Source organism: Pangasianodon hypophthalmus, chromosome 10 (genome assembly GCF_027358585.1).
Source record: "Pangasianodon hypophthalmus isolate fPanHyp1 chromosome 10, fPanHyp1.pri, whole genome shotgun sequence".
NCBI lineage: Eukaryota > Metazoa > Chordata > Actinopteri > Siluriformes > Pangasiidae > Pangasianodon > Pangasianodon hypophthalmus.
The window spans coordinates 13,165,788-13,179,714 of record NC_069719.1 but is presented as its reverse complement, the minus strand read 5'-3'; the positions used below and the strand labels follow the sequence as shown (position 1 = coordinate 13,179,714).

General features: G+C 41.6%; 1 protein-coding gene across 6 annotated transcripts in view; it reads right to left on the bottom strand.

Annotated features, from left to right (window-relative positions):
• Nucleotides 1–13,927, bottom strand: part of kiaa0586 (KIAA0586 ortholog) — a 91,323-nt gene that overhangs the window by 36,403 nt on the left and 40,993 nt on the right. For 5 of the 6 annotated variants that reach the window (XM_053237400.1, XM_053237404.1, XM_053237402.1 and 2 more), the window contains exons 13-19: nt 12,947–13,170; nt 8,266–8,338; nt 7,784–8,065; nt 6,628–6,796; nt 5,724–5,900; nt 932–1,116; nt 592–684 (exon numbers count right to left, since the gene is read on the bottom strand). In XM_053237400.1, the coding sequence (XP_053093375.1) occupies nt 592–684; nt 932–1,116; nt 5,724–5,900; nt 6,628–6,796; nt 7,784–8,065; nt 8,266–8,338; nt 12,947–13,170 (1,203 nt within the window). The remainder of the gene's footprint in view (nt 1–591; nt 685–931; nt 1,117–5,723; nt 5,901–6,627; nt 6,797–7,783; nt 8,066–8,265; nt 8,339–12,946; nt 13,171–13,927) is intronic. The other variant, XM_053237403.1, reaches the window with a different exon arrangement.

Here is a 13,927-nt window from a genome sequence, read left to right as displayed (position 1 = left end):
TGCCAAATTGGAAATACCAGCTAGCTGTCTGGAGCTAGGCCAAAATTTAATGTCCATCCATTTAAAGCATCAGAGCCAAGACTACCTGCTATATGAGAAACATAATAGGCTTTCTGGCTGCAATGTGCACCCACAGTACAGACACGCACTACAGAAACAGTGAAGGTTCTGTGAGTTTGACCTGAGAGGCTGCAGAAACATTAGTGGCCATTTTGCAAGCAGCACAATCCTTCTTTGTAGGAGCCAGCCTGGGAGTCTAAAAGCAGGTCTCCTTTGCACTCCTTCTCACTGTGCCACTGTTGCAGAAACATACATACATACACAGAACACAGGGGCACACAAACTCTTGAACAGAGACACCCTTCTAATCTATAGTTCACTCTCTGTACAAAAGTAATGGAAGAGATTTGGTTGTCTATTGAAATGCTACCACACACCTACGCAACCTAATGACTGCAGGTGCATAAACCTGAATGTGGAGCAGACTACATTATCGCGTAGCTGAGCCTGATGACACTCATGTCTTGTATAAGACTGGTGCATATGGAAAGCACATGAGAAGTGTGTTTATGTCTCGTGTAGGCTGATTACCTGAAAGGATGGAGGAGGGAGAAGAGGAGGAGGTGAGGGAGAGGGCGTATGGCTCAGGGCTGATACACTCTCAATGTTCACACTGGGTTGAACCTGGATACAGAGACAGTCCTTCAATTATACTGCAGAGAAAGCAACTAAGTCATGTGCTCCCAGCAGCAGACAGAAAGCCATTAGATGGATTAAAGGCAGAAGAGACAATGTGCTATGAAATGTCAAATAAATCCATGTGCTGAGTACGACTGTCTGAGATTTACTGTCTGAGAATGTTATACCATTTGAAGGTCCAGCAGTAACTGAGACAAGCTGCTGGCAGAAGAGAGCTCTAACTCTCATTTACCTGTATTTCGAGGTGTGGGGCAGGTTTCCTGTGTTCGGACTGAACTTCCAGCAGCAATGTGTTGGGCTTACGGATAAGAGGAGCCACTTTGGGGGCAGGAGGGATGGAGGTTATCACAGTTGCAGGCTTGTCACTAATGATGACTCGTGAAGGCAAAGCAGCCTGGCCATCAACTCTGGGCTTGCCTAGGAAAGTGTACATAACAGAACTTTAAAGTCTCAGCTCACATTAGGTCTATCAGAGCAAACTGTACTGTTTAAATAAAAAAGTTTTTAGAATATACATGTCTTCAAAAATGCCATGTCCATTTCCACAGAGTTTAGGCCAAATGAACCTTCTGGATAAAGACTCTAAAAGAATAAAAGCATTTATGTTGTAAGTCAATTATGTTGTACTTTATTTTCACAATTAAAGTTTCAATATTCTAAACTATATAAAATAAAAAAGGTCCTAAAGGCGAGTTTACATGCAAGCAGTTATAATGAACAACAGGTACTTGCTAGAGTCATTCTTTTTCTTTGGCTGAAATTCAGATGGCATTTTAGCAAGCGTATAATACATCACTTGTGTTCCACAACTCCATTATGTCATATTCTATGTAGTGAGCATATAGAGTGAATAGTAAGGCATTAGGAATTCGATCTACAAGTTTAAACTGTGTGCTTAATAAAACATTAATGTTTATAACAAAATTATAAAATTACAATTTTCTTTTGCTGAAGAAAATAATTTTCACCTTCCATGGTTTAGTCAAAGCAAATGTATAACGTAGCAATAATTAATATTTGAATGCATTAAACAATGTAACCTTTTAAGTAATTAGAATTCAAATGCACCTTTAAAAGTGTTTGCCAGGCCTAGCTCACATACTGACATGCATGCGGACAGAGGGAAAAGGAAAAATGCAGAGAATTGACAGCTAGACTGAACTTGGCATCATCAGCGCTAACAATGCCACAAAGAGGAGGCAGTGCCTCGCAAATAAAAAACAATCAATCTCTCCCCCTTTTCTCCCTGCACCACAGCAGCCTGACGCATTGTTCCGCACTCAGAGCACTAATATATGAGTGGACTCCTGATGCACTCTGGAAATATGAATGTGTTCCTGTAGCAAAGCCCTGAAGCTCCGCTCATGCCTCCCTGCTCTCTGACAAGGGAGATAGCATCTCAGTGCTATTTACATGCCAGGACACGCAGCAAGCCGTGCTCTCACGTGAATGGGATATTAAAAACAGCCGTCCCCTGCAGCAGCTGGAGCTGAACTACACCTATCTACTCCTTTACTCAAGAGAGGTCATAAAGGACATCCACAACACTCAGACCCTGTTTAAACCCAAGCACACACACAAACACGCACATCTGCCAGGCTGGGACGCCAGCCCAGCTTCATGACCGGCGTCCATTGTGGAAGCAGACCAGGAGACAAAGAAGTTCAGCCAGAGTACGCTAACAGAGTCAGGTCGCTGGCTCTCGTCTCGGCGTGGGGCACGAAAATGGTCATGCGTTTGCTCAATAGCAGAGGAACATGAGCTTGGCCATGACACATTAACACCCAAGAGAGAGGCTTGTATTTGCGTAAAACTGCTGCAGGCACAGAAATCTGTTTTTCCAGTTTTTACATGGAGCTAAGCAAATACAAAGTAGCTTTATGATTTCCATAATTTGCCTGAAGGGGATCCAAACGGTGGCTCTGAGGCAAGAGGCTCTGACTCATCTGGAATGAAAAAAATATCTGATAGGAAACATGTGGGCTCAGTTGTATAAATGCCAGCGAAAAGAAATGGTACCAGGGAAGAGTTTCATTTGCATTCCTGTATTCAGGATAGGGGAAAGTGAAAAGTAAAAGCAATCCAAACAAGATAAACCATAAAGTATGCATGTTAAGAAACAAGGGAAGTGATTTTAATATCAGACAGGAGAAACAACCACATAGTGTAACAGTGCATGTCAGAAACCAAGCTGTGCTGTCAGGAGCAGAAGAATGTAGCCGCATTAAATTTGGAGAGAGATCACAGTGTCTCTCTTTGCCTCCCCTGTTACTGATGTGCCAGCCAATCGTGGGTCATGTGTTGAGTGGTTAGTGCTCTTATGCAGAGGCGCTTGGCAACACTGCAGTAGGAGGAGTGTGCAGCCCTGTGCATTTCAATTTGGTAGTATTAATATGTAACAAACATGCCATTGTACACCAGGAATTTGTCATTGTGAAGATGAATGGAAAAACAAGGATACAATGTACCAAATCTGGCCCAAATTATAATTTTTATATTCAGCGATGCTTCTGCAACAACCAAATTCACCAAATATCCAAAAACATACAGTGGATACTAGCGTAACTAACAATCAAATATCTAAGTACAAAATTAAATCAGCTTCTTTCAGGGAGAGCTGGCTTGATATGTACCTTCCCCGATCTGCCATGCAGAACTTCATAAGCAGATTTGTGGGAAGCCGCCTGCCATACTTAGCCGGCGACTGAAACTCGGAGGCAGTCCGCGGATGTGCCTGCCTGAACAGCTGCTGCAGATGAAAGACTCTCTGTGCTTCCCTGGGGGCCTCTGCCAATCCCACTGTCCTCTCCAGGGAGCCACGGAGCCAGGAAAATAGAGCAGCTCAAAGCTCCAGCCCTGCAGAGTGTCAATTGAGGGGGGGAGATCTGGCCAGGTCTGCCCCCTCACATCCACACTACACAGCACCGCAGCACAGTCTGGGAAGTTATTAACGAGTCTGGAACTTTCCACTAGGGCTTCAGTCAGACACACACATTTAAACACACACTCACACAAACTGTGATGTGAAATAAGATAGCCACCAGGACTGAAGCAGGTAGACTGCTCTGAAGTGACTGATGTGATTAAACCACCCCAGGGAGCAGCAGCCACTGCCATTCTATAGTGTGTTCTCTGCAAAAATCAGGGTGTATTGAGATAGAACATGTATTCATGTAATCTCCATGATAAAGCAGTGGGTATGCAGTGTTTATAGATGACATCAGCTTAAGCAAAGCTAAATTATAGCTGCGTAATTCTGTACTATATATCCTTTACGGGCCAAAGACAAAAATGACTTATTAATGTATTATCAGTTACTTTCATGGCTATATACTTGCCTAAAATAGATTTTAAATGGCATTAACAGAACTTGAGCCTGCTGAAATGGCATTCAGTTAGGAAAAATTTAACACAAAAAAAATCAGACAAGGAGTACCAAGGTGGTGCAGTAGGTATAATAGAAATCTCAGGGCTCCTTAGCTACTCTTACTACACAGACAACCCACAAAAATGAAGAAAAATTACCTCTATGAAATGTCTATATTTTACTGTTATCATGCCCATTCCTACTTTATTCTCAGAGTTTGTGTAAGGTCATGAATTTTATTTATATTATATACATACCTGGGAAAGGATACAACCAATGTCTTTACACATATATGTACACTACCTTTCTTCTCACTTAGAGTTTGACAGCTCTGAGAGCTGAAGCTATTTCTCTCTCTCACTCTCTCTCTCTCTCAATTCCAATAGCATATCTTGAAGAGGATGCACAGCTGTTATAAATCTGAAAGACAAGCTCTCTCTTATTTAAGAGAGGAAAAAGTTGTGTCTGTCTCATGCTGGTGATGGCCACCGCATTGCAGATGTGATTAGACGAGGCTTTGTTCGCCCTGCCGCAGCTCAGGGCAGAGGTCAGCTCAGCCGCTGGGCAACAGTGCACAAAATGGCCTCCCACTGTTCAAACGTCATTATTCCACTCCCTGCCGTCTGATTCCATTTCTGATACTCTACTTCATTAGGAGCACTGCATCAACACCTTGTTACAAAAGCTGCAGAATATCAAAGGTTTAACAGAAAGAAAGCATAGTGGCCTGCTTAAAAAGGTGCTTCTAATCACTTTTTCAGATCATTAGAGAAATGATTAATGGATTTAATTCAGTTGGACCTAAACTAGTGCACTACCTTAATGTCTGTAAAAACACAAGATAAGCATGAGCAACATGAGCATGAGCAATATGCACAAACATGTTCAATTAGATGTTTGTAGATGTTCCCCCAACTGTTTGTAAAACAGGCATACTTTCCTTTATGTACTTAGTCTGGCAACTACCTTCCTCCTTCGCTACAAGGTCGGTCATAAGGCGTAGCTTGTGGTGATTTGAACCGGGAAATGAGGATGCATTAGAGGATCTTGACAGTAAAGGGATTAAAAAAGGTAGGAGGAGGAATGGAGGCTTTACATGAGCAAAGACTCAGACATAATGAAGAAATCACACAGCTAAATGCCTGTCTAATTATGTCCATTTTTTTATGCTGCTATGTGCTCAGTGTCAACCAGAAGAAGTGAAGGTTTCCAGCAGCAGGATGTGGGGGCTGTCTGGGTTAAGCTTTAGCACTGTGCTTTACTGCAGGGTTAACAGAACTCCACAGCTCATAGCTGTTAATGTAGCATCATTAAGACGGAGGTTCTTGCCATGGCACAGAGCTAGTTAAGGTAGTACCATTACGGTCCATGACTGCTACTTAAAATACTTCAGACTGGCTCAACAATATTAAAACATTCAAGCTCTGTTTGTTACCTGATGATAATATTACTGGTCTAAATTAATGGACCTTGACTAGTAGCTAAGAAGCCTGGGGATTTTAATTAGCCAAAACAGCTGTATCTTCAGTAAACTGGCTGAAGTTATAGATTGTAATCAATGGCAATCCTCACAAATCTTTACTTGTGCCGAGTGTATTTGGTCAAACGTGAGGAAGATATAGCTGGTACTGAAGATAGTGGAGGAATTAGAGTTTACCCAGAGGGATGGCCATGGGCAAGAGGTAGCCTTTTAACAGAGAGCCAGGCTGCTGCTCCTGGGTAGGGTTGCAAGGACTGAACAGGTACTGGGGCTCAGAGGTCACAGGCTGCAAGAGAGATGTATCACAAGCTCCAGATACTCTGGTCTGGGTCTTGCAGGACTTCATCTTCACACCTGTAACGTAGGCATGGGAATGCTAGTACTTGATCAGTTAATAAAGAGGGTGTACACATTTTATATATATATATATATATATATATATATATATATATATATATATATATATATATATTTATATATATATATATATATATATATATATATTTATGAGGGAGCCAAATTCAGTTATTAATCTTAAAGCATATTATCCCATATCTATTATGAATTATTCAGTAAGTAAGACACTTCCTTGTGTCTAAAATTCTTGGCCCAAATCTACACATCTGGCAGAGTGATATACAGTCCCCTCCAAAAGTACTGGAATGACAAGGCCAATTCTTCTTTTTTTTTGCTATACGCTAAAGACATTTAGGTTTGAGATGAAAAAGATGAACATGAGACGATAGATCAGAATTTCTGCTTTCATTTCCTGATATTTACATCTAGATATTTACATTTACAACTTAGAACATGGCAACTTTGGTGTCAGACCACCCAATTTTTAGGTGAGATTAAAGTAGATAATATTTAATATTTGGTTGCATATCCATTGCTTGTAATAACTGCATCAAGCTGGCAACACACTGACATCACAAAACTGTTGCATTCATCTTTTTTGCTGCTTCTGTCTTTAGTATATGCAAAAACAAAAGAACTGACCTTGCTGTTCCAATAGTTTTGGAGGGGACTATATCTGCATCCATACTAGTTTTGTAAAATCATTTCAGTGGACGTGACTTACCTTTAACTCTCTCTATCATCTTAGGTCGCTGCACTTTGGATTTTGGTGTGGGAGAGCTGAAACGCAGGTAGGGGCCTTTCTTTACTGTGTGCCGATGTCCTTCATACAGGGCTTTCCCGTACACCTTCGTTAGGTAAGCTTCATCACCTGCAGACTTCAGCACCACTGACTGGACCAGAAAGAAGAACATTAGTATTTAATTATGAAAATAACCATATAAAAGGTGCTTGTGTGCACTTTGTTTTTGAGGAGAATGTAGGCTAGTTATTATTGGCCTTCCCAGATCATAGATTTATACAAAAAACCCTGTAAAGAAAGATTTCCTATGTCTAAGTCTTTAGCATCAACATTCAAATTGCTCTCCACTCGTCACTATGTAGTCAGTTGTTTTGACAGGTTGTCAGTATGTCAGGCAAAAAAAATCTTTAACCATATATAGTAACGGCTCAATTAGCCACTGGTGCAGTTGCTAGGCTTGGTGTTTCATAACTGAAACCAGGAAAGACATCCAGCTATTACTGCAAAGCGAGAAGTGGCCAAACACTGATAATCAGCACTGCTCTGCTCTGAACACTCTTACTGATGGCAAGTAAATGTATGAGGCAACATATGGATGCTTACAACACCTCATTTAGTTAAAGAGTAGCAGAAACAGAGCAGGGTCCAGAGGTGATGTGTTTGCATCCAGATGGAAGAGATTACTAAGTGTTGTGAGCTCACTGTCTGGATGTACCAATAAACAAAGCATGTACAGGAGGATACACAGTGAGGGGGGAAAAAAAACAGGTCACTGCTTAAAACTGAAACATGTCTATTGCAGTAAAATGCTAATGACCTCTTGTACTCTTTCCATGCACTATTATCCTATAATTTTGCACAACAGCACAATGGGAGCAGTACTTTAATGATGAATACAGTGACACATTAGCTTGGTCAGTATGTTCCACCAAGAGCTACACTGACTATGCTCAGACAGCTCAAATACATTTTTTGAACAGGCAAGATTTTCTGCACATGCACATGAAATCCAACCTTTTCCAGATTTATGCCACATTTGTGTGAGATTTGTGTGCAACTGATCAGTCAATTAGTGCACAGCACTTATTGATGTCAGAATTTTGTGACAAGATGGCAGCGATGGTGCCATGGCACTCACCACCTGTGGGTGCTGCTCAGTGCTGTTTCTGAAAGATGAGGCAAGCTCTTGGCTGGAAGCCTGTGCGCTCGCTGCCTGTGGGCTATTGGAGTCTCTGTGAGAGGTTTTCTTCCTCGCCGCTGCAGTGGCTCCTTTCCGCTCTCTCCCCAGTCTTCCAGGCTGTTTCCCAGCTGCGCTCTTGCTCCTGCTGCTCTGATCCCGCTGCGCTGATCCGCCTGCTGCCACACTATCTCTCTCTACAGCCTTCATCTGAACAACAGATCCATGTTGTGCTAGCTCATCCTGCCACAGAGAGCAAAACTGCAATTTCAAACACCAGGTGTGGTGAGGGCATTGTGCTCCATGCACTGCTGTTACAAAGTGAAAATGTTAGGGGAAAAAATACTAGATAATTCTGGATATTATTTCTAAAGGCCTCTGTATTCTGTGTTTGGTGTTAAATGTGGCTGTATTGAAGATATTATGTGGGAGCTGAGTTTCACCTGAATCTCCTTGCTCAGTGTGTTGATCCAGGCATCAACGGTCTTTTTTATTCTCAGCTCCTCACTGGCATTCCTACAGGGTGGTACACAGGCAAGAATTTATTATTCAGTGGCAACTCTTACACGTCCTCATTCACATGGTTTTCCACCACAGCAAACATTCAGGCAACCCACAGCCTTGGTTAGCTGAACATTTATCAGGCCTGCGTTGTGCAACCCCAGGCCCAATTTTGCCTTTTCTCACCCTTTCTCGCCAGAAACAAGTTCAGAAAAATCACAAACCCAATGGGTATATTCACAAGACATACTTACAGCCAGTTAGCTTTCTAGCTTTGGATCTTTCATCAAATCAGTTCACGAGTATGTGCAATGACACTACTGTATCAATCACAATGACGAGTGATATCTTGGGGCAGAACCAAACTAAATGTGCCATATATCTTTTAGAGACGCCCAGGATGCTCAAGCACTTCTTTACAACACAAATTATGCTAATGCCCTGCTGTCTGCTGGCCTGTTGGCCTGTCTCTGCATCACTTATTTCAGTGAATAAATCAGTCACGGGGAGAGAATGCTGCACTCCCACTCACTCTGCATGTGAAGACTGCGCCAAACCAAGCAGCATTCTGTGCTTATCTTCTTTCATACTCTTTTATTATATCTTTCTACTTTACCTCCCTTCTCCTCCCTTCTTAGTTCAGCATGCCCTTGAGGGATACAGTACTTAACATAGAAGGGAACACAGTGACAGGTATTGGGAGTATTTTTGCAGGTTCATATGGAGAGTTGGGACTGTGCCTTGATGGAGAGAACTCTCACATACACACACACACACACACACACACACACACACATACAGGAAAGCCCACTATTGGAGCAGAGTCCCTGATTTGGGTGCCTGGAGAACACGGCTGTTTCTGGGCAGAGCAGACATGTTCTGCTACTGCGCCACAGTGGAAAAACAAACATCTGGTTATGAAGCTTGAGTGTGTGTGTGTGTTTATATGCATGGACACATACAGGTCCAAAGATCGACCTTTTCCCCAGAATAGCCCTCCATACACTCTCAGCTTCCTACTCCTACGTGTCACATAACACCCCCCATCCCCCTCCCCCTTAATATACGCACACCTAAAAAGACTCTGGCTTCCATTCAAAAAGCATGCCTATGTGCCGCGCTGCTCTCAGGCTCTTGTCAAGTGTCTGCAGCGTGATGGATTCACCTAATCAGATGATGCTTGAAGACACTTGCGATTCCAAATGGAGCACGATTGATCCGAGTGCTTGAAATGACCTTCAATTAACCTCCCACGGGCTGCTCGACATTTACACCACCATGTTCCAGCTGAGGCCATTTGAAGTTTTTATTATGCCGAATATTTGAGCTCATCAGATTGGGGTGGGAGAATTAAGAAGTGGAAAATGAACTATAAAGAGGCTTCAGCGCCAATGCCGCATTCACATTCCCTTCATGCAGAAGAAGAATATAATTATTGTACAAAAGGGAGGACACGATCCAATGTAACAGCTTTCTTAAATTACAAAAAAAGATAGATGTTTTCACTGACTATGCCAGAAGCTACAGCACACTTAAAGGAGTTTAAAATAACACTACTGTATTCGGTGGAAGACACCTGCTTCAATTTCATAAATCGCAATGAATGATAAGTGATTGATGTAACTGCACTTGCATATGCCAAATTTACATTAAATGAAACAAGACCTGATCATTTGAATAAAGATAAGCAACCGTAAAGCAATAAATATTTGCTCTACTGTAAGTCATACAGACATCATCACAGTGGGGTCAACAGCAGATCTGCAGCTCAGGTCAACAACTGTTATTACCGGAAAAATAAAGACCAAACACTCTTCGTAAGGAGGAACAAGGAAAAGTGTTGACTCAAATGACAAAGACTTCAGAGAATAACAAATGATAATAAGAAATGAGTTCTTAATAATAAGAAACGAGTTCTTTAATCTTAGGGTAAAACCAGGTGTCCTCTTCCTTTCCATGCACAACTTCAGAGAATTACATGTCATTAGATGTCATCTACTGTGAGAACTAAATAACACAGAACAGAAAGAGACCAGCGCAAAGCAAAAAAGACAAGCCAGTGAGGAACAATGGAATTTAAAACCAGTCTCCAAACCACAGCCAAACAAGGGAAAGGTGGTCTAAACCATCTGTTGAATTATGCAACATGCTTTGTGTGATTTTCAATGCAGGTGATGGCTATAATTACAATGTAATTCAAAGTTGGACAGGGTTCATTTTTACCTCAGAGGAAGGTAGGCTACAACTTTTTAGGCACGGCGCTTAATGAAGGCTGAGAACTTTCCCGTTCGCAAATGGCTTCATTAATAATTCAAAGAAATGAATGGCAGGGATAAAATCCTACTTCAGCCTCGTTTTGCAATGTCAGATGCCCAAAATGAATGAACCCATCAAAGCATGGATATAAGGCATGATGCAAACCACCTCCCATACAAAATGGATGATGGAAAGTCGAACCTGAGAGAAGGAGATAGAGGACGAATGGGCAGCAGCTGGCTTCTCCATCCTTGCAACCTTTTGGTGGAGGAAAAGATAAAAGCCATTATACAAGGGAGAGGCAGCCACACCAACCTGCATGTTTGTGTTTTCATGTTCACACAATAGGAGCAGAGCTGATTGCAGCTGCCATTTTCAAGACAATTACCAGTGGGGCTGACATTTTTAAACGAGAGTTTGGATTCAGGGCTGGGTTTGAGAAGGGTCAGAGGGGAGCCGCTGAGCCAAAACCAGACCCCACAGATGTGATGAACGCGGTTCCAAGTAAATTCTGGTCCAAGCAGAGCAAATAACTAAATGATCAAACAAAACAAATTGTATTAAGTTGCACATAAAATGCTCCTTGACAAAATGGTGCCTGCTGTGTTCTTCCCCATATACACAGTGCTGTAAGCCAGAGGAGAGCCTGTGGGTGCCATTACCACACCTGACCCCCTCTTCTTAGATCTTCAGTATCATTAGCAGAGGCAGACAGCATTCCTGGGGCAGCCTTCTCCAATTCACTTTCTAAACTGCTCCTTTAGCACTCCCTCGCCTGCTCCATCTCTCCTCCAGCGGCTCACCCTGCTCATGCACTCTACCCACCTCTCTCTGCATCGCAAACCATTAGTGGCTGCGCACCCGGGGGAGCTGGGCTAATGTCACATCGAGAGCAGTCAGAGTGCTGAGATTGCGTCTGACTTTCTGCTATAAGAGCCTGAGCCCCATTTCAAGAGAGCTACTAAAACACCTCTCTGAGCCTCTGCCACTCATTCTCAGTGCTGTGCTTCCTAAAAGCCATAAACAAACAGCACCTCTCAAGAGTTGACAGCACGCTCCACATGAGGTTTAGTCTGAATCTATGATGCAATGGAATTTGGCAGAACTGAAATTTGAATAAGTTTATATACAGTCTTCATTATGACTATTATAAGAGTTATATGCATTATAAGAGTACAATTTGTATGCTTTCTCTGTCAGTCCAAGATTATTACTGTATAAAAAATCATATACACTGAGAAAACTTCTGAAAATCCACCGTGGCATGAAAGCTATAATTAGCTTCTAACAACAAGTAACACTTCCAGACCAGATGTCTGATGTTAGCCCTTCAGGAGAACTTGTATTGCTTCGGAAAAAAGAGATTCCTTGTGTTGTACACAGACACACTACCGGTGGCACGGACATGGGTCAGGTGAAGTATCTAGGCTGAATACATCGGGGTTAAGTAGAGCTGGAATAAGAGCTCCACTGACAGCCGCCAATCAGTGTGATGGTTCCGTTTGGCTTAGTCCTTCCCTGCCTGGAGTGTGCTCTGAGGCTAGCTGTCAATCACATACATGGCCCGTTGCCTGAGCACATTTGCAAGGCAAAAGTTTTAGAAGCGTAAAACTGAGAAGTTACTCAGTCACACTCAGGAGGATGGACAGTCCATTACTAATATATTAGGAATAAATGTTATGCCATTATTCTTCTGACTTAACACTCATTTTAAAATTCTGGTTTAAAATTCATTGAGCTCAAATGAGCTGCAGTGTTTGTCACTACATTATATAGATATAATTTTAAATAATTTGAATAATCTATGTGAAAAAATAAACTGTTTGACATTTTGTAGTATCTTAGAAAGGACAAAAATGGCACCTACTGTTATTAAAAGTACAATCTATGAATATGCCTTCCTACCATTCCAAATAGTTGACATTTGTCACAATTATACACTAGGGCAATTTTAGCTCCAGTGCCTGTTTTGCATTGTCATATTCTTAGCTATTTAATTAACAGTAGATAGAGCAGTCAAAAACGTTTTTGTTCATTGTTAACGTTAGCTAAATTTGTTAGCTAGCTAGCTTAGCATGCAGATATTATGGGTAAAATTTTCAAGGTACAATGTCATTTGATAATTTCTATAACCTGGTGTAAATTATCAAAAACCCATACCTACTTTGTGACATCAATAGCTGAGGTCATGTGTAGTACTTAATATAATATAATATATATATATATATATATATAATTTTTTATGAAGTACAGAGAAAACCTGCTTTCAATACAAAACTAGTCCCTAACACTAATTTCAACAGCATTTCAACCATTTGCAATATTGTTTTGACTTCAGGGCTATTACAGCACTGTCAGACTCCATACCTGTTGTTTGACAGTGCCTCTAATTGTGTATGAAGCACCTCTCCATCCTTGGCTCTCAAAATTGCCTGCAGATTCTCCTCTAGAACCTTCCGGCTTTGTCTGACCTGCCTCAGGACACGCTCCGCATCCTCAAACATGGAAGCAGGTGGATGGCTATCCTGTAGCTGGTTGGGTCGAGACAGAGTAATAGCCTTAGGAGTGACCTCATCATCCTGCTCTGATGGCTAGGAGGGAAAAATAGAAAAAACAGAGCTTCACACATCTGTGATTAAAGCCATAAGTCATTTGTAGCTTGGGAAAAAAAAAAAAAGAATGTCACAGGCTGAAAATCTTTCTGTATGTGATAGACAAACAAAGGAAATATAATGCAGCTATGATAAGAACCCCAAATAAATCCATCAAGGGAAAGTGGCGCTACTCCAGCAGGACTGACAAACAATAAAAAATAGGAACAATGAATGTGAGGAATATGTATTAAATGCTATTCATTTATTGTTTTGTTGAGGAAAAAACATCAAGTCCCAATCACTATGATGTCAAAGGAGGACTGTAATGTAACTTAAATACTAGAATAAAGCAACTGAAGTCCCATGTTAGCTTTGTCCCAGGCTTGTCAAATTTCCATTTTCCCAATAGCAAACCTGTCACATTCCTTTTTCAGTGAATGTGTGGAGCAGTGGGACCTTGGCTGTCTTTTCCTCTTATCCTCTCCTGATTATAAAACTGAGTTCCATAAATCCATTACTGAGGTGAACACACCCTCCTCACCTTGACACAGGTTTCTCCCCTTCACCCTCTTAAGCATTCAACATGCAAATAGTCACCTCCAAATTTCTGAGCCTCCAGTTTACACAGTCTCCATGATTCTCTTCATTTACCATGACACATTAGGTAGAACTGAGGGCAATGAGCACTTCTGCTGAATGTTCACTTATGTTTACAAGTAAATGGCTTTTCAAATGTGTAATATTGCCAAATCAG